Source organism: Amblyomma americanum, chromosome 4 (assembly GCF_052857255.1).
Source record: "Amblyomma americanum isolate KBUSLIRL-KWMA chromosome 4, ASM5285725v1, whole genome shotgun sequence".
In the NCBI taxonomy this organism is placed as follows: Eukaryota; Metazoa; Arthropoda; class Arachnida; order Ixodida; family Ixodidae; genus Amblyomma; species Amblyomma americanum.
Genome location: NC_135500.1, coordinates 184,911,169 through 184,932,359, shown reverse-complemented (window position 1 = coordinate 184,932,359; position 21,191 = coordinate 184,911,169). Strand labels below are relative to the sequence as shown.

Sequence of the window (21,191 nt, the reverse complement as noted above, 5' to 3'; positions counted from 1 at the left end):
GAAACTGCGGTTTCAGTGCTCCGTGCACAGAACAAGAAGAAAGCGTTCCTGGTAAAAAAAAAAAAAAAAAGATTGCTCCATCTGCGCGGCACCTGCGGTTTATCGAATCCCGCCGTCCCAGAAAGTTACTATAAACTGCCCGCGCACGACGGGAGCTCCCGCAGCCAATAAACACGCTCAGCGTCCGGGAAACGAAGATTACTTCAGCGGGTATGCTCCTTGAGCTTGCGTATAAGTTCGTCCCTACTCTGTAAGCAAGCAGGACGATGGCGGCAAGTCTTGAAAGAAAATTCGGGTATCGTTTTTAGCTTGGTCGTTACTTTCCTCCAGAAGCGGCGATCCAGGGAGATAGGATCCCCTTACTCCTGGTCCGTGCTTTCTGCATCGTTGATGCCGAAATCGACAACTCCGAAAAGCGGGCTTCGAAGTAGATACCTCACGCCCGGCTACAAACCGCCGTATACGGCTTCTTTTTAAGGCATGCATTTGGACTGAAAGCCGCCGTAAAACACTCGGAAAACGTCCGTCCTTGTGAGAATATTTTCTTTTAATTTGTGGTGAGGCGCTTCAGCACCCAGTGAAATGAAAGAATGACTGCTTGGCTTCTGCTGATAACCTAGATCGAGAACTCGCTGTAACCGGACTTTAGGCGAATTGAGGTCATGAAGGTATCAGGTTTCTTATCAGCTGCTTTGAGGTCTCCACTTACACGTGCATCTCCCTGCGCAATCACTCGGGGCGTGTGATTGATGGGAATCCCAGAGTGGGCTCCAAGATGCAGGATGGACAGACAACAGAGACTGTGGACGAATGAAGATATCACTGGGGATCTGACAAGGAACGATTTACGAACTGTGGGAAGCATTTAAGGAAATTCCGGAAATTAAGAACGAAAAATCCGGTAGCCCTTCGGTCTACGTGATTTAACGTCCCAAAGCGACTCACGCTATGAGGGACGCCGTAGCGGAGGGCTCCGGACGATTTCGACCACCAGAGGTTCTTTAACGCATGATTTCGACCCCCTGGGATTCACTAACGTGCACTGCCATCGCACAGTACACGGGCGTCTAGCATTTCGCCTGCGTGGGAAAGCGACCGCCTCGGCCGGGATCGAACCCGCGTCTTTCGGGTCAGCAGCCGAGCACCAGAATCACTGAGTCACCGCGGCGGCGCGGCAGCTTTTTTACCCCGCATATTTACGTGACATGATGCCACGTAGAACGCACGCTCGGCTTACACAGAGCCATGGTTTCACCCAAGTGTCATTAACTAAGGCTCCTCTTTTCATTCCTGACCAGGGTTTCTGCTCTCAACTCCGGTCTTCAAAAACTCACCCTTGAACCAGAACAACGTTGAAGACAACATGCCTGCACGTGCACAGTTCATTTTAGCAGGTGGTTTGTGCCGAGTTATTCAATAAAAGAAAAGCAAACAAAGTAAGGCAACCTCTGTCGTGGAACGGCAAACATCGCGCGAAGAGCGTCCGTTGGAGCCCGCCGTGTCGGTGACCGCCAGGCGTCGCGCATACACAACCGTACACCCGTTCTCACGAGTCTTGCTCAATAAACCCTTTTCCTGCAGCCTATGCCTAGACTGACAACTCGTCGAGAGGCCACGTGGAGTCTGTGCAGCAACTATACCACCAAACGAGCCGGCCGTTTCGCATTCGCAGCTGGCAACTCTGTTCCACGAATGTTCTCGGCGCCTAACCGCTTGGTGCACCAGATGTAACCACACCGATCACTCTTAATCCTCTTATGTTTTTCTGGCTGGACGTCCAGGGTTACGACCAACGGCGTCAAGGGCCCCAAACGACGAAAGAGCAGACACAGAGTGATGGATTGGTGGAAAAAGATACGGATCACTGTCTGGCGGGCGTCTGCCGCGAGAGTTGGACTAGACGCATTTGTTTACTTCACCAGGCTTATCTCGTTTCCACAGTGAGACACGAGAAAGCACTGGCAGAAAGTTGAGAGCCGTCTGCCGTCACAGCAGAGCCAGAAGCCTTTTCACCCCCCCCCCCCCAAAAAAAAAAAGCAAAATCGGCAATGGCAGGTGTGACTGCCACGAGACACAGTAGCCACTGTGCAAAGCGGTTTTCACGAAAAACAGCTGCAGGTAGCCGTTAAGCCAAGTTGATAAGACGGGGAAATGCTGCAACATATTGTGTTTTCACAAATACGCTGCAGCTACAAATGCAAGGAGTGCATCTTAAAGTTACGGCAAGCATTTCTAATTAAACGTCCTTTTCAGTAATGCACTTTTGTCTTCACCTGGCTTTGTTTAACCAGGCGATTTCATGCGCCTGGCATTGAGCTCAAAGGAATAGATCTGCGCAAGCGAAGTTTAAAGGTGTTTGAAGTGCACCGGATATCTTGCTGAATTTCACTGCTGCAGCTTAATTATCTCGGCAACATCACTAATTCTCATGAAATCTTAATGCCTCTGAAATAATTTCTTGATGATGATGGTGATGATGAATTTTGATAGCCTAAGGGCATCTGTGGCTAAAGAGCGCCATGGCACAAGGTTTTTTTCTTCTCTCAAGGTGGGTCAACGAACCATTTCACAAGCATTTCACCCTAAATAAGCCGAGCACCAGGCCATGAGAATGCTTGTACCCATTGTATCACCGGTGGGTACCCGGCGGCACTGGGGATCGAACCCCGCACCTCCCGCATGCGAAGCGGATGCTCAAGACTAGACTAGGCCACTGCGGTTGGATATAGAAATGTTGCAAGGACCGTACAACTGCGGCCTTGTGTGTAAGTTTCCAACATGTGTGAGTGGGCGTACCGAGTTTTAAACAAATAAAATGTGAAAGCTAACGCAGGAACTCCGTCCATGAAACAGTATTTTCCATTGAACACTTAGAGCGGAGGACCATAACCACGGATATTTCAGTATTAGAAAAAAGATGTTTCGCTTGGCCGAGCGAACGAAGAGGCCGATATCTCGTACCACGTACGTCGATGCGCTGCGAGACATCGTCTCATTGCTAGGCCTGTAGGCGTACCCAATGGGTATCGAAAGCACGAAACTAAAATGACGATAACGTGACCGGCAATAATAAATTGATATCCTTGCCATCGACCGTCGCACTAGACGAAAACCGGCTTTTGAACAAGCATTTCTTTCCGTGCAAAACGTTGACCTTTAATCCCAGATTACACGGCAGGTTCCTTTCGAGGTCGCGGCCAACGCACGCGAGGACTTCAGCTCACGCTGCAGTAGGAACCAAACTAAACCGATCCATCCGCTTTCCGGACAATGCGCCGCATTGAGTCACTGAGCCAATATTGTGCAACCGTCTAAGTGGCCTACATTGCTTGACAGTCGCACAGATCTGACGCCGAAAGATCAAAACATCTGCACTTAGCGGCGAAGACGCACTAGATAAAGTTATTAAAATTTGTGCATGAGAAAGCTATTATCACTGTTGAACGCAATTATGTTTCTCGTGGTGAGCTCAGGTAGGGACAACTGAGAAATAATGATTTTTTAATGGCATAACAACACAGCGAAGAACAGCCTCAGAGAAGTTGATGATATTGTTAATATTTCCATATTACATCGCGACATCCTTGATCGCTTATCCTGTTTTCCGCCTGGTAAATTCGCCTTGCATACAGAAGCGTGAGCCGCTCGCAGCACAGTTCCTATCAGACGGCGCATCTGCTCGACAACGACCTCAAATCCCTTCGGCTACAGATATCGAAGCTCTTCGCAGCAAAGGCACCCTTCGCTTCACAACCCTGTCACGTATGCGGGCGGAATTTGGCGCATAATTCGTAATACATACGATGCGCGCGGCATAATGCCGTGCGCGATTATCGTGCCCATCGAAACGACCAGCCCAGCCGAAGCCGACGATCATCGCTCGAGGAAAGTGCACAGCTCCTCAGCAATGCGAAGGATGTCCCACAGCAATCAATGAGCTAGGCATAAAGCAACCTCCTCAGAGGGCAGATGCACAGCTGGTCTGCAGCACGCATGCGCAGTAGCCACGCAAGGCCAATGAGCAGAGTTCCGAACGCGCGCTGACCTTGTGCGCACAGGTTCCCCCCATGTCACGTGGCTGTTGCATGTTGCAAATCGCTGCATGTGTGGAATAGCTGTGTGTAGGAAAACTTCTCAAGAGTGTACAGTGTCAGATTCTGCCTAGGCATCGTAGTATGGCGAAACGAGAAACTCTTGCGTTCACTTGATGGCAAGTGAGAATATTACACAAGTGGGTCATGCAGTGAACGTTCGCGATATTGTTACTGACTTCCACGTGACCCATAGATGGGTCCTCTTATCGGGAAAAGGGTGAACGGTTGAGATTCCATGAAGGCTCTCTGTAAAGAGCCAAAGCGGTCAAATATTTCATAGAACGATCACGAGATCCCCACTGAAGGAAGAACACTATTTCGGAACCGGATCAAGTGCACAGCCATTCGAGGCAGCCAGAAAAAAAAAAACACGCCTACTATGGCACTCCAGCGTAGCCCAGACACTTCTGACTTTCTTGGAAATGTGGCTTCAGCCGTGCGCAAACGACAGCGCTAACCGTTACATAGCTACAGTTACGCTTCGAAGAATTGTAAGACGTCTACGTAAGGCCTTAGCGTTTTTAGTCTTGCGATGACGTTGCCAGTATTATACGGCCTGCGTCAAAAGCTCAGGTAGTGGTATGTGTTAAGTGGGATTTAGCGTCCATAACCTGCACATTTCCACCGATGGTGCTTTGAGACTGATTTCGGTTTACTAAATCTCTCCTGTGCTCTTATCCTTACATAAGCCTCCATACATGACCATGCATTCTACGAGGACTATCAGCTACTTTTTACTACTTGTTCATCATCTTCTTCCAAACTTACCTAGAAAATGGGGGGTATCAATTTTACTACCTATTCGGTCATGTACGCTGTACGCGGCCTTGCATACGGTGTTTATTTATTTATACATTTATTTATTTATTTATTTATTTATTTATTTATTTATTTATTTATTTATTTATTTATTTATTTAGTGCATACTGCGGACCCTTTGGTGCAAGCAGAGGGGCATTGGGATACATAAAAACATTAATAAACAAATCGCGAACAAGCAAGTGCCAAATTACACAATTTTTTATCATACGGTGTAGCTGTCAGTAAGGCATCGACCGTTCCAGTCCGATATTGCGTGAGGAAAGAAATAAATGGGCGATTTGTGCTGCTATCCAGATGTTATCCAAGCGCTGTTCCCGAGTTCTGCACTACAGACACAAAAGTGCTGCCGCTGTTAACGTGGAGGGCAAGCAAGCGCTGGAACGCATTTCCGCATTTTGAAGAAAAATTCCCCGCATTTCATGCGCATTAACCCTCTCCTTTCGTGCGTACCTTGCGAGATTACGGGCGCGACACGGGGCTCCCGTATCCTGGCCTCGCGGGCGTCCCTGGCGTTGTACAGCAGCCGCACCGTGTCGGCGTACCTGCCGGAGCTGCTTCCGCCGGCGCTGCCACTGCGCGCCTCGCCGGACCGTGATGACGGTGCACTGGCCGCGGGCGACGGCGCCGGTCCGTTCCTCGTCACCCCCAGCTGCAAGGCGGCATCGGAAAGGAAGGGGACTGGGTTAGCCACGCCACGCTGGCAGGACAGTCAGCCGCCTCGACAGCTGCCTTGAGAGTTCTCGCGCTCGGAACGCGCTGATGCAAGACAGATTCGGACCACCCCAGAACACGCAACAAGGGACGACAGCTCTCAGCGTCGCACATCCGAGACAGCTATGCTCTTGCGAAGTTTGAGTGCGCGACAGCATGAGAAGAGTTTCTTGGTGTTGGTATTATGGGGCATGTAAAGGAATAAAATTGCGCAAAGGGATTCAAGAAGGAAGAGACGTGATGTTAGGACAGAGCGCAAACTTCCAACTGGTTTTTATTTCTGAGACAACCACTGCTTATATACAAATGTGAAATAAGTTATCACAGGCATGACAGGTAAACACGTGCTCACTCAACCAGCAAAAGACCGCTGCCAAGAAAGGGGGAAAACCGCCCATGTTTCATCTTACCGAGCAAACCAAACCAAAGATAAATCCGCTGCACTAAGACATGGGGGTTTAACGTTCCAAGGTGACTCAGGCTATGAGGGACGCCTTAGTGAAGGGCTCCGGAAATTTCTACCACCCGGGGTTCGTTAACGTGCACTGACATCGCAAGAAGAGCTTCCTGGGGCATGTGTTCTGTCGTTGAATACGTGAAGTAGCGCTGGCCAATAAATAAGCGCGCATATTTGCTCTAAGCCCGGATGAATATTTCGAAATTGAAAATTAAATTTGTTCCCTTCAAGCGCAACTTGAGGATCTGAAAAAGCTACATCTCAGGATATCCGAAAGGTGATTTTGTTCACAGAGGGGCTGCGGGGCGGAAAGAGGAAAGAGAACTGACGTCTGGGGACAATAGTAGACAAAAAAAAAATAGAGAGCAGAGTAAAGTAAAAAGCAGTCAAAATAAGGCATGAGAAATGCTCGCAGTGTAGCCACATTAATAATCGCTCTTGCGGCAAAATAAATACCACTAAACGACAGTTGTATTGAAGCCAAGAATTAATTATTAGCTACTCACAACTCTCCTCAGTTGGTAGCGCTGATGAGAGTAAATCGGTACCGCGGTAAAGACAACATTTTTCCTCGTGGTAGAATTATTACTTTCTCAAGCAAACCTTAAGCTGGTCCAATACATATAAACAACACTTGCGACATCCTCGTCCGTACAAACGAGCTCATCACGCAGTCTCACCCTTCGACTAATGATACCGCGAACTAGAAGGTCTTGCTCACCCTAGAAGGCTTTGCTGATTATTTTTCAATGAAGCCATTTGCCAGCGCTTAACTGAGTCGCGTTTTGCAGTGAACCTGCGAAACCTGGAAAATAGAGAGAAAAAAAAATGTACTCAGCAACCGTTGTAAGGCTTTTCCGCTATGCCAGTTTGTGCTGTGGCGAAGCGCTTAAGTCGCCGTGCAGGACATTACAAAGTACCACTGAATGATTATTTCAGCCGAGTTTTCGAGAATCTACGGGTCGCAGAGGAGCGCCAGAACAGGAGAACCAGCTCACCAGGCTTCCTGAGCAAATTAGCCTTTGCCGGGCTTGCGCACACAGCACGCGCCGCTCATCTTTATTTTTCTCCTCTTTCAGATTTGTCAGGCAGTACCAAGGCGCCGTCTGTGAGCGCCGTTCCTAGCTTCACCGCGGTGCGGCGTAGGTGGGTGCTACAGACTTCATTATTTTTTTTCTTTGGTAGGCCCAGACAGGAATGGTGATACAAAATGAAATTCTACAAAGCATAGAGAGAAATTTCACATAGTAACCAAGCCGCGCAAAATAAAATGTTCGTCATTAAAAGAACAGCCAAAGTGTGAAAAGTTCTCGACAAAAATTGCGCATGTAAATTATTTTATTTCTTTTTTTACTTTTTTGCGGGAGCCCTTTTCGCCCTCTGCTCAGGTTGTCATTTCGCTTCATTGTTTAGAAAGATAGCAGCGAAGGTTCAAAGTCAGCATATATCATCATAGATATTAATAAATATGTGCCTTATACGTGCGTCTCCTTAACACGGAGAAGCATAAAAGATGACAAAACCATTGTAATGAACGAAGAATCGGGACAGTCTTGTTATGATCGTTTAGCTCGTGGTTTTGTCACAGCGAAAAGTTTAGAGAAGCAACATGGTTAAAATAAGAGGACTGGAAAGGTATTTCTATGGGTTTTAAGCTTAGTGAATGTTTTAAAAAATGTAATGATCCCACCAAAGAGTTGTCAGTGCTAGCATATTGTTGGTCCAGATAGGGTACCGACCCCCGCTACCCGACCTGGCCGCGATACTAAATTAAATGGATTGAACTACCGGACAACTTTTCTAGCGGACCAAGGCAAAGCGTTTCAAGGCAAAAACCGAAACCCCGGCGTTGCTTCGAAGATAGAAGTAGCAAAATATGAACAGTCTAAATATAGCGCATGGCGTCAAGACGAGTTCCGCTCCTGTCTTTACAAGCCATTAAAGCAACGCTACACTGAAAGCGCCTTTCCTTCCCCGCTGCACGTTTAAAGGAAGCTGCGCGGCTTCAACACTTTCACCACTTTCGTTTACCGGCGTTCCGCCCTTTAGCTTATGCTGCCTGGAAAGGTAAACAGACAGCTAAACAATCGATGCGAAAGCAGCCCCTATGGAAGAGTTCGAAGGCCATAACAGGCTTTAAGGGGCGTTTGTACAAGAGCGCCATTAAAACTGCGCTGTTCTCGCGCCGCCTTCGTCAAGCTTGGTGCACCAGCAGCCGCCCCGAGAAGAAAAAAAAAAACGAAACCAGACACGGGACCGCACGAGCGGGCGCTGCCGCCACCGAATCATAACAATGGGGGGGGGGGGGGGGGGGGGGAGCCACACCCTCTCTCGTGGGAAGCGAAGATTGAAATCTGGCGCGACGGGCCGAAACCCGGCGCGCGTATAACGACCCTGGAATCTGGCCCGACGCGCGCCGCCGCCCGGGACAAAGCGGTCGACGGGAGAGGCGGCCAAACATAGCAGCCGGAGGCAGCGGTGTTTACGGCGGGGCATCTAAGCGCGCTCCGCGGTGCGGACGCGCACGCAAACACTGGCAGCCGAAGCTAAGCCCGGGAGCCGCTTTCCTCTTCGCGTCGGCACCGCGATGTAAACAAATCGTGGGATCCTTTACACGCGCGACCTGGCTGCTCAACGAAGGAAGGGCACGAAAAAAGAAGGGAAATCGCGCGGCACATCCGTTGGCCATTTCCCGCAGAATCCACGAGGAAAGAAAGAGGGAAAGGGGGACGAGAAAGAGCAAAGCGGAAACTGCCCCAGCTTTGATTTACTGCGGTCAGTGATCGCGCGTAGACAAGGGAAGGCTTTCAGGGGCCAGTGTTCTTGAGCTTGTATGGCGGAGGGGAAATAAATAGCATCAGGATAAGCTGAACAAAGCACTAAATTACGTCGCTGCGTTCCGAGTCATGCGTGATATGGGCTCAGCTATGATTCATATGTGCCCCTATAGCTACGCAGACGTGTGGATTTTTTTCAGTGATGCGTTAATTGTCACAATCTTCTGCAGCGTTCATTTTCACAGTTTCTTTTTTTTTAACGCCGCCGGAACATGTGCGCATCACTCGGTGCTCGAAGCACGCGGTGGGGTTATTCATTGCATGTTTCGTGGACGTAGTGCACCGTCTCGAATAACCAAGATGACGTCTGGGCAGTTGTATGGACAAGGTTCGGGACAGTTCGCGGCGTTGTACGCGTGTTACTTGAAAAGATCTTAGAGATTTTTAAATAGAACTCGGCTTCCTGCCGAGGGCAACCTGAACCCCATAACTGCCAAGCACGCGTGCCGCTATCAACGTCGCCAATCAGTCCTCTTTGTGGACAGAACTTCTCGGAATGAGCGGTTCGGTCTTTGTCGTTGTCCGCCTGTCTGCCTTGCACTGTCATGCCATTCGGTACCATGTCTTGCCGTGCCTTGCCTTTTTTGGCCCCGTCTTTCCATCCCGTCACTACTACTGTCATCTTGTGGAGGTGCCAGAATTGAACGTACAACACGGTCAATACACAAAACGCTGATAAATTTTCGAATAAAATTGTCTAGTTTAATAAGAGAACCGCAGAACTGAACATTAAGGCAAAGAAGAGATTAAACGCTTCTTTTGTTCCAAGAAAAAGCCGTAGAATTGTTCTAACATTCATGACACAAGGATTCCCGCATCTTCTCTGCAACTAACAAAAACCAATGTGTCAAACGTACGTTGATTACTCTAAAATAGCCGTTATATTCATGTAAAGAATGTCACAATTGCACCGCAGTTTCTTGATTTAAAGGACAATGCGACAAACAAAATAAGCGATGCGTTTGCTGCATTTGCATGTCCCCTCAGTTCATTACAGCTGCATTGTTATGAGAATAGTGACAGCGCGAAAAAAACAACATGAACATAAGAACCGGACACGCGTAGCTCGTGCTGTGTGTGCTCGCTGTCCTTTCCGCTCTGTGGCTACCCTTATTGTCATGGACAACTAGCTCCCCCGAACTTCTGCCCATGTTATTACCTCTAAGAAGCGCACAGTGTGATATTTTGTGTCCGGTCAAGATTTTCTTTCTTATTTTGTGAATAACCGAAAGGGAAACTGGGGCGGCAGGCAACTTCGCATGCCTCATGCGTTGAGGCTACACATTAGTACATTGGCTGGGCCATACACACACTGAGTAATAACATAGATGGACACTTATAATATGTCACCAACACACCGGGATGAACAAGTTCTGTATGCGCAGAGTTATGAAGGAAAAGAAGGAAGAACTTCAGTTTGCCGCTCACACAACGCCGGTAATATCCTGTCGTCAAGAAGGGCGCCGACCAGAGGAGAAACGGGGAAGGATGATCCCCAGCGGCGCGGTTATCTTTCCCCGGGGACCATCTCAACTATCCTGCGTCAAATGCACGGGGCTGCCGTAAAAAACGTTGCCTGCCAGGTGAGAACAAACCTAGCAAGCCGATGGAAGGAAAATACTGTTTGTGCGTTCAGCCTGTTTTCTTCCTGGACCACTGACCGATCAACCCCAATAAGCCAGATGAAGGAAAAAGCTTTTAGGCCGAGGCAAGAACCGCTCGCATGGGGGAAAGTTCAGGTCAGAGGGCGGACACCGCTGGTTGACAAACGGTACGACGTGCCCCCGGGTCGGGGCGGACCGGGCGAGCAAGACAATTCAACGGAGACGTCGGGTGGGCGTCGCTTAGGGCTGCGAGATTCGTTGGCCTGCATGGATTCTCGCTAGTGTGAGCTGCGTGGTTATGGCGCATCACCGCTGCGAACGAGGACTGTTTTGCGCTATTCTCGGTTGGTTAGGCCACGACCGGGAGGTTAGATGCTGAACTAGGCGAGTATAAATACGGCGAGAAAAACAGGCCGGCACTAAAGCTGGCCCACCCATCAGCTCGCTAGACGCGAAGGTTGGGGTCGTTGAAGCCACATCGCGATGACACCGGGTCTTCACTGCAATGCCGTCGCGAGCGCCTCGAGCAGACCTGTCCGACAGTGATCTTAGCAAATACAGCACGCGGTTGTTCCTGGTACAGAAATTACGTTCGCCAAGCCCCCAAGAACCTTATAGGCAACAAAAAGTTATAGGCAACAAATCATCAGCAGCCAAGTCCCGTCCTTCGCACAACAAAAGCACATCCCACTGATGGCTAGTTATAGCCCTTTGCTGCGCCAGCCGCATCTGGCGCAGCAAGCGGGATTTCCGAACCATATCTCCCCACACGGCCCCTACCTCCTCCGCCAAGCTCCCCTTTACTCTGTGTCCACGCTCACCTCCAAGTTTGGACTTCACTGGTGAGCAGTGGCAGGTTTCTCGATACTTTACTCCGCAGCTATGGCCTATAGCAGCTACGGCGTCATGGACCACGCGATCGCGACTTCCAAGCATTCTCGAGTGCTGGAGCTGGTCTTTTGCAGAGGTGAAAGGCAAATTACCTCAGTGTGCCAAGATTTCGGAGCAGGTTATTGAACCCTTGAAGGTTTCAATTTTTCCGAAGCCCCCAACTACGGCATCCCTCACAGCCTCTCCATCGGCTCTGGCATGCAAAAGGACCTTTACTTTTAAGGAAATAGGTAAGCTTCTGATTAACTTCAGGGTGGCTGGAAAATGCATTCTAACATATTCTTACTCTCCTGGTCCTTGAAAGCGCGCGGATTGCTAAGCTTGTGACCAAAACATTTCCTAGGTCGTGTTGTGAAGTTTCTGTTACGCTTCTGACACCTTCAGTAGGAGCTCTGCAGTGTGAGATGCGCTGTCCTTTCAGCCGTATCAACCCCATGGTAAGGAACCATACTTATTCTCACCGTCTGGAGTGAAACAACACATCCGTCGCAAGACTCAACGAATATTTGTATTGCACTAGAACTGAACTTGCAATTTTCAAAAGCATTGAGCATTCCTTGTGCGTGAGCTTTCCACGTTCCACTCAAATACAACGTATACACCTGTGCACTCTTCCTCTAAGTATGAGGGGCAACCTGCGTGAGCAAAAAATCCCTGGCAAGAGGCCCGGTACCGTGCACTCGCTTACCAAAAACCGAGCGCGGCCTGTTTGCGTATGCGCGTTGCTTACGCCCGCCCACGTCATCACCCTCCCGCCGTCAAAAAAGGCGCTCGACGAAAGGGCAAACCGCAGAGCTCGCGCATTGCTGCGAAACTATCAAAGCTTCACACGGAGCCTTCCGAAGAAACCGTCCTCGCACCGCGCCTACAGAAACGCAAGCCGCGTTATCTGGTCGAGAGGGATCGGGCGGCGGCAGGCACTGGCGCCTTCACAAATCCAACATCTGTCCCACGGGTCGGCTTTTTAGAAGACATACCCAAATAAAAAAAAGAAATAAAGCAGCAGTGAAGAAGAGGTTCAGGGGCAAACGATTGCGCCAGCCTCCGCCACACACCGGTGTACGAAGACTAGGAAGGAGTAGGGAGAAACCGCCCATCCTAGTCGAGTAGAATTTGCATAGTCGTTATGCGCTCGCTCAGAGCCGGCTTCATAAACTGCCGTCTTTACTACGACACGGAGACGCCGCGTGGTTGGCGTATACGCGACAAGCGCACCCTCTGCCTCTCAGCAAAACCGGCAGCATTAGAGCGGCGCCTTCGACCCAACAGGCCCGTAAAAGGTGCACCGGAGAAAATGAAAAGACCTGTAAGGACCTACACGAAGCAAGCGTCGGGAGATGGCGCCACCAGCGTCTGCGCCCTCTACGAACAGTCGCCGCCGTATGCCCTGGCTCGCGCGTGCACCGAGGCGTTGTCGCCGTCACAGCACCGAGACGCTCAAGAACCGTGTGGCCCCTTTTATAGGGTACAGTCTCTGTCGCTCGGGGCACACGCGCGCCGCTCTGTAATGACTGGCGTATATCTTGATCGCCGCATCTTAGAAGGAGCGCGCACGCGCCCATCTTCTTTCCCCCGCGTGCGTTGTTGTTCCCTCATTTCCTGCTCAAAGAACGGGAAAACAAAAGAAAAGGGTGTAAGGAGGAGGCTGACAGAGCCGTAAAACTCCATACAGAGAAGAAGCGTGCTGGCACCACAGCGAAGACCACCCGTCTGCCCGTGTCTGCGCTCGCGCGCGCTTCGGAGCTGAGTGCGTGTGTGTGTGTGTGGGCGTCCCAGTGCCTCTTCTTTCCGTTAGGCCGCCTTTTCTTCTTTTTTCCCCGGCATTCGGTCTTCGCACAAGCCGGAGGACGAAGGTCGATGAACCGCTGTTCCTCCGGGCCCATCCTTCTAGGGTTTCCGTTACTGCCCCTGCTCCTCCTTCAACGTCCACAGGCTATACAAGATGCCACGTCGCCGGAAAGTAGAAGAGAATAAAGATATGTCTCGTCCGGCGAGCAGCAACCACGGAGCTGCAGAGGAGAGGAGCCGAGAAATCCCAGGCAGATTAGATGACGTCAGGCGACCTCTTTCACGATCGATCTTCTCGTGTCTCGTAACAGGAGCGAGGGAGGGTGCGGAGGAGGTCCTCCGGGACACCCCGACGTTGACACAACTATCTGTCGATCAAAGTCGGCGCGACTCGACCGCCTCGCGTATTGGTGCGTACGGTATGGCCCTGGAACCGTCAGCACGTCGGGGACTCGAGCCATAAGAGCGACAGCGAGGGCTTCATGCTGTCCCGTGCTCTCCTCTTGAGAGCAGTCGCGAAGAATCCCGAACAACAAGCGTAAATCTCAGCAGAGTATACCTTCTCCAATTCGCGACACCATAGCCGTGCGAACGGATCGCTTCTACGTAGTTTCTCAGATTTTTTTTTTTTCTCGCCCACGACGTCGAGACAGCCTATCACGTACCGGGGTGAGAGACCACCCGCGACGGTCTCGCCACGGTGCGGCGGTGCGATGTTTGTTTGTTTTTTAAAGGACTCGCTGACTCAGTCTTCCTGTTCCAGTCCTGCTCTTCGGCCGCTCCGTTTTCCAAGGACTCGAGAGAAGCGGCTTTCGAGCCGTCCCCTCTATTTTCTTTGACTTTCTTTTCACCCCGCAGCTCGTCGAAAGCCCGGCATCGCAGCCATTATGTACGCTTATAGTAGCCCCGTTTGTTTAGGGAGTTCACTTATGTAACTCAGCAGCGTGTGGGTTTCAGGGTGTGAATCAGAGACTAGCCCGAACAATGTAGCGCCCAACAAGCGCCCTTTCAGGTTTTTGATGCGCTCTTTTGCCCTGCCTCACTTGCATTACCTCAACGAGTTAGGGTGTAACCTTTGAACGCTAAGCAGTTTTATTTTTCTTGTAAGGCGTGCCGCAACTTACATGCGAAGATAATTGAGCTCAATGCTTGGACAGGCGCTGCGCAGTCTTGGGATAATGTTTCCATTATTCGTTGAAGTAAAATAAAACGCGCGCGGGTCTATGAGGGTGGTGCGGGCGCTCCCATTTCATAACACGAAGGTCGTGTTTATAAAGAGCTTTTACCGCTGCAACAAATAAATCACAAGCAACGTTCTTGCTTGACGTGCTCTACATATAATTTGCGCGAAACTCATTCTTAATTCAATCTGAGCGGCACGCAATTGCAAAGAAAAAAAATTGGAACAACTTATGATAAACTGTGATCCCATCCTATAACACTGACATTTAGGAAATTATATTTATTTTTAAAACAATTTTGTGGAGGCGACGACCGAAGGTAGAAAAGCGGCTTTTGGAACAGCTGTCCTCTAATAACCATATGGCTGGGCAGTGCACACGTGTCACGTAATGTGTCACTGACTTTCCAATATTACTATTCACGCATAACTGCACACACCGTAGCCGGGGGCTTATGCCTAGTATTCATTTATGTTTTTTTTTTTTGAGCACGAGAAGCATTTCAGCGACGCTGAGTGAAAGGCGACACAGTTGCTCTTACATAGACACTTAGTTATGATGCGAGTCCTCGTTACAGGCGGTTCAGAATTCCCTTTCTTTGCTTCCAGCGAAAGATGAACGAGCGCGAAATCAGTACGACACTCCATTTGCACTCGCGTCTAGACTGACACTTTTTACTGCGGTTTCGTGGAGTCTCGGATGATTGAGGGCCTTAAAGATGACGCGACTGCCTGAAACTTCATTTTCTGTTCTTGCTGTGCATGCGTGTCGTGTCTCAGTTCACTACATTTGGTGCGAAGCCACGTGTGAAAACTGTGTTTATCATATTGCAGCGAGTTCTTCCTATGTGAATCCGTTTTGTTTAAAACCTAACCATATTAAACTAATTCCATTCAATCATTCCAAACTTATACATAAGAAGAGAGGGAGGGGGGGGGGGACTTGAAAGGCAGAGAGGTTGGCCGAAAAAACGAATATCTGGCCTGCTACTCTGTACTGGGGAACGGGAAGAGGAGAAAAAATAGCGTCACGATGGGATATGATGGTGATGGGTGGGAAGAGCCAGATAAAAAAAAAAAGACAAGGCACACTTTCTAACATCACAAATGCGAATCAAGGCCCGTATCGCTTAAAAAGCCTGAGAGCGCTCGAGTTGCCTGCAGAGTTTTCGAACTATCTGGCCAAGCGCCGATGATCAAATCCTCTGAGAGGGTCCTGGTGTCAAGAGACTTGAAAGCAGATGCTAGCATGAGTCTTTCTCGTGGTTATGCTGTGCACGCCACTAAAACATGCTCTACAGTCTCTAGCATGTCACATGTGGTACAGTCCGGGGAGTCAGCTTGTCCTATTATACATAAGAAAATGTTCCGCTCTCGCGCAACGTTGTACGCATGCAAACAAAGGACGCTGTTCAGCGACCGCAGTTTTCTGAACTCTGCCTCTCTCAAACGCGGCGGAAAGCACAAATTTGTAATTATCGAATCTATGTGCCTGAAGCAAATACGAGCCAAATATTTTTCGTATACACTATCGTTTGGAGCACTCCGCTTAACCTCGATCACAGGCAAATGAGGATACGTTTCGGTAAAAGCAGGAAAATAAAATCAGTTCCGATTTTTTTTTTCGAAGTTACTTCCGATCAGTCTTGAAAAGTCTCGTGGGTCCTGCACTTTCGCGTGACTATCCCGGCCACCGTTTCGACTCGCAGTCATAGCACAAAATTGCGAAATTATCATTTAGTTTTGCAAGGCGGAAATTTGGGCGAGTTGGTAAGTGTTCATTTTCGCTCACAGCGCAACACGAACGGGACACAAGACGAAGGACTAGCACAAACAGGCGCTGACTATCAACTGGTTTTATATTGAAGAACGAAAAGCGTATAAATACAAACACTGAACTACTTATCAATCAACAAAAAGTTATCTGGAAGGCACGTGGGAGGTTAGATAGCTCAATTCCCTCTCGGATAACGTTATGGAAGGGCTGCTGATACATTTTGCGCCGTTGTGGTAAATATAAAAAGCTTCCATAACTTCGCGTGTTAATTTATTGTTATGTCGGAACAGGATGCGCGTGTTCTTGTAATCTGGAACACATTGGCATTTTTTGCGCTGGAAAGACGCCTGGGCAAGGGGGTCCCCTTTAGCTCTCCTTTCTGCATGATCCTTCTCATGCCTGTGGGAGCCTGTGTGAGACAGGCTCCCACAGCAAAAAATGACCCCCTGTCTCACACAGGCTCCCACAGCAGGCAATGCCAATGCAGGCATGAAAAGGATCATGCAGAAAGGAGAGCTAAAGGGGACCCCCTTGCCCAGGCGTCTTTCCAGTGCAAAAAATGCCAATGTGTTCCCGACTACAAGAACACGCGCATCCTGTTCCGACATAACAATAAATTAACACGCGAAGTTATGGAAGCTTTTTATATTTACCACAACGGCGCAAAATGTATCAGCAGCCCTTCCATAACGTTATCCGAGAGGGAATTGAGCTATCTAACCTCCCACGTGCCTTCCAGATAACTTTTTGTTGATTGATAAGTAGTTCAGTGTTTGTATTTATACGCTTTTCGTTCTTCAATAAAAAACCAGTTGATAGCCAGCGCCTGTTTGTGCTAGTCCTTCGTCTTGTGTCCCGTTCGGGTTGCGCTGGGAGCGAAAATGAATCATTTAGTTTTACCACGTGCCAAAAACACTTGAAAAATTACTTCATACGTTTTTTTTTTTCTTCGCGTGGGACCTACAACACCCGAAGAATTGACTTCATGTTCGTCCCCCCAGTTGCTGCTTTCGGCAAGATGAAAAGGCCCGGCTAGCTATACGAAGCTGCCGTGAGGGCTGAGCCTCATAACCTAATTAAAAATTCAAACACATCCACCCACCACCGCCACCACCTTTTTTTGTTATCTATATTTGCTTTCTCTCTCTCTTTTTCCGAAGCCTCTTTTCTGCGGTACACCACCGTGCGCGGCCGCAAGCGTGAATATGGATGTGCCACCCGGACGCAATCGGCACGGGAGGTTATAGCCTCGTGGGTTCACCGTGCACGACCTCATTAAGGAGACGTTTTTCTTCTCCCCGGAGCCAGCTGTACAGAGCCCTGTCGACCGCATGGGCGTCGTTAGCATCGACTCTCCTCCTCCTCCTCATCCTCCGCCTCGTCATGTTGCGCAACTAGCGAGAAGCCCACGCGCCTTACACGCGGCGGCTGCTATCTTGGCACCTGGTTGCGTGAACGGGGCACGACAAAGACTGCATTCATGCAAAAAAGGCGAGCCGCCCTCATAAACCTCGCCGGGTGACGCGCAGAGCGCGACAGAACAACGCGCAAAGGGTAAACCGAAGAAAGAATAAAAATGAATAGGTTATCGAACACAAGCATTCGGTGATAACCGGCAGGTCGAGCGTCACAGTGGGCTTAGTGCGGGTATAAGAAAAACACAGACGAGGGGCGGAGGCAGGTTAAGAAGGTGCTGTCACAAAGTTACCTGCGTTTTACGAGCCATCGACCTCCATCGCGGGCGTTAGGGACGAAGGAAGCGAGGTTTTCAATTTAGTATGCAACGCGCGAACTGAAGCCGTAAGCAATGCCCGCGCACTTCAGTTACGTGGACAGCAAAGACGCAGATGCTATGAGGGCGTTTTGCCCGTTGAACTAGCGCATAGTGACAGCAATGCTTTATTGAAAAGGGGTCTCTGAAACTTATAGTAATAATACTAATAAACGCCTATACCATGCAACGAAAATAACCGAGTGGTGGCAGCAATTATTCATTGAAGAGATACCATTATTCATTGAAGAGATACCATATATGTGATTGCAGAAGTTACTGCAGAAGCGCTGGGCTATGGCGATGACTAGCACAGGCGAACCACCGGGCGTCTTTGTTTCAGATGCAAATTAGTGAACAAATTTCGTTATTGTATACTAAGGAATCTGCATTTCCTGTTCAGCGACGCCATGTTTGCGGGCGACAGAGGCGTGAGCTCTCTTGAGAAGGTTTCGATGTTATTAAGTCTATTTCAAAAAACTGCCTCCTACCCTAAACCAAACGTATTAAGCACGTGAAAGCAACGCGGAGCAATGTGACAGCATGACAAGTTATTTCAGTGTTGGTTAAGAAAATTCACGCTAGGTAGCGAAAGCATAGTTTGCCTGGTCCTTTAAGGCGGAGGAAATATGTCATCGCAATTCCCCGCTGGCTCTAGTAACACAGGCGGGGATTTCTCGCGTTCGGCCCTAGTGAGTCACGTAACGTCCTGGAAGTTGTTGATAACAACCTCCTTCCAATGCAGTTAAAGCACTCGTTTCTGAGAATGGGGGCTACATGAAAATTCTGGGCTTATCGCGAGCAAGCCCGAGTTCCGCGGTTCCCCTTGCCATTAAGCAGGGCAACCGTCGTTTACAACGAAATAAAATGCATTTACATTCCTGCATTCGACGGTACTCGCCCGCGTGGCTGATGCGGTGCTATTAAAACCACAAAACCGCATATACATCGCAGTGTTTGCCCCGTGTCAAGGCCCCATGTGTACACAGGCAAGGGACACGCTCAAATTTGCGCCAACTCTTCGCAGCGTGTATGGGTCTATATATATATATATATATATACCCCAGAGCGGAGTGTATGTAAAGCATGAAAGTACACGTTTCGAAGCTCAGCTTAGTGAGGGCTATTTCTGAAAAGACACTCGTTCATCTGGTGAAGAAGACACACGCCGAAACATTAATAAGCTCTCTACCGTTGTCTCAGGCCAAGCAAAAGCAGGAAACAAGGAAAGACGGAAAATGCACTCAATAAAACTACTCACTCATGACTATAGTTCGGCGAGGTGCCTCCAACAGCGGTAGCTCGGTGATATTCTTTTTCTCGCCTTTTCTTTTTTTTCCCCACCGTTTAGTTTTAACAAAGTCCACCCGGAAGCTTTCCGTTGTTACCCTTAATGGCTCACCTATGTCCTCAAAGCGTTCCCTTGTTAGCGCCTGATCTTTTCAAAATCATGTTTACAGACTACTATAGACGGAACAAAAGCCATAACTGTGAAGGACGACAAGCCTATATTGCTAAGGGCGTTTAGCGCCGGCCTAGTGAAAAAGAAAACAAAAACACATGAGAGAATGAGGAAGGAAGGGGCCTATGTGGGAGGTGGCGGAGAGCAGTGATTCACCGCAAGCACCATAGTGACGTCCATTACGAACCGACGTGCCGCTCACTCTCCGAGTCCGAAATAGCGGAGGCGCGGCGGAGAAAAACAGCTGTGCGCCGTGGGGTGCGTCTTCCCGTTCCGCCAAAGGCCGCTGCTGCGAAAACACAGCCGACATTGGCCCAGAGGCCCAGCGTGCGCCCAAGGCGGGCGCCGATCACGTTTTCGCTTCCTCCAGCGTCTCCCCCACTGCCCGCTTTTCTTTCGGTGCCAGCACGCGTGTCACGTCGACCTTGGGTGGGCCCGCGGAGACAGCCGACCAGTTGTCACGTTTCACGTGGTCCCGAAATGGCAAATGTTTATGCGCAGGCGCGCGCAGGAAAGCAAGCAAACGGAGTATTTACCGCTTTTCTAGTCGTTCTAAGGGGCACTCTTTACCAGCAACTGGAAATGCTCGCCCGGCACTGTACCAGGCCAGCTACTCTGGATGATAATGATGAAACATGCAGTGACACATACACCCGTAGAAGTTGTGCATACACCTACATGCTTAAGACAGCTCGCAAAGAGGACATACGTCCTGCTATTCTAAGGAATATGAAATGGGACTTAGTTGCGCGCAGCTTTGACGCCGTTCAGTTTTCATGAAAGATGAGTGGTGCCGTTCTTATTGCATCCTATTCCGCTTTTGCCTCAAATATAAACAGTCGCAATGTGTTTAGGCGCCACTATGTCGGCCCAGGTATGCTGTCATCTATGTGCATGTCGTACTGGCCATTTTGTGCTACAGTCGAGGAGCTGAGTCTGACCTGACAGTGGCTCAGACTCCTTCAGCCCGCAGCTGTATGTCAAAGCCTTAACCTGGAATACTATACGCGAGTCGTTGGAATCAAGAGCATTGAAACGTTTGCGGTTTCGAAAAATTAAGATAACAGTCGTGAAAGAGCACAAGATATTATGATAGTTGACACATTAAGACGAACCTATCGCCTTACATTTCTTTTTTACGCGAGAGCGTGTACAGCTCGTTCGGTCGAAAAGCTGTCGGCGTAGTAGCAGTCTGCACCGCGTGTCGGAAATAATTGGGGGCTGCCTGAAAAAAGAATCGTATCACGGTAACTTGTGGTTCTACTGATTGATGATTAATTGATGTGTGATAGGCGATGACGAGTTAATGAAATCATTGTAATTGATTGATTAACTGATTAATTAAAGCAACGAAAAACTGAAAAAATTGGAAAAAGGGTGGTTCGGAGGTGTCAAAATGCTCAGAATGAAAAGCCTATGCTTGGTGATGCTAATTAAGAAACATTTAGAGTGTAATAGATCAATTAATTAACTTAAACAATTGGAAAGAAATGAAAAATGTGTTCAAAGGTGTCAGTCAGTCTGCTCAGAAAGGAAAGCCTAACCCACTACACCATCGCGTCATACCCTTAAGGCGAAGCTTATGTGTCCTCTCTAACTTTCTTCCTTTATTCTCGCTCCCGCTTCCTTATCTTCATGTTTTTCAGTTTAAAAAAATAATGTGTGAGCATCACATGGAGCATTGAATTGAAAGCTGCACATCTTTGGTCGCAAACATAGCTACGAAATGCATACTACGATTCTCGGCAAAATAAATTCGCAGTTCTCTCGGGAACGTTTGTTTTGTCAGTATGCACA

The 21,191-nt window shown here is 49.0% G+C and overlaps 1 protein-coding gene across 1 annotated transcript in view; it reads right to left on the bottom strand.

The window, feature by feature from the left end:
- LOC144128828 (uncharacterized) overlaps nucleotides 1-21,191 on the bottom strand; it is a 123,943-nt gene that overhangs the window by 15,884 nt on the left and 86,868 nt on the right. The window contains exon 2 of the mRNA XM_077662578.1: nucleotides 5,367-5,565. Coding sequence (XP_077518704.1) covers nucleotides 5,367-5,565 — 199 coding nt within the window. The remainder of the gene's footprint in view (nucleotides 1-5,366; nucleotides 5,566-21,191) is intronic.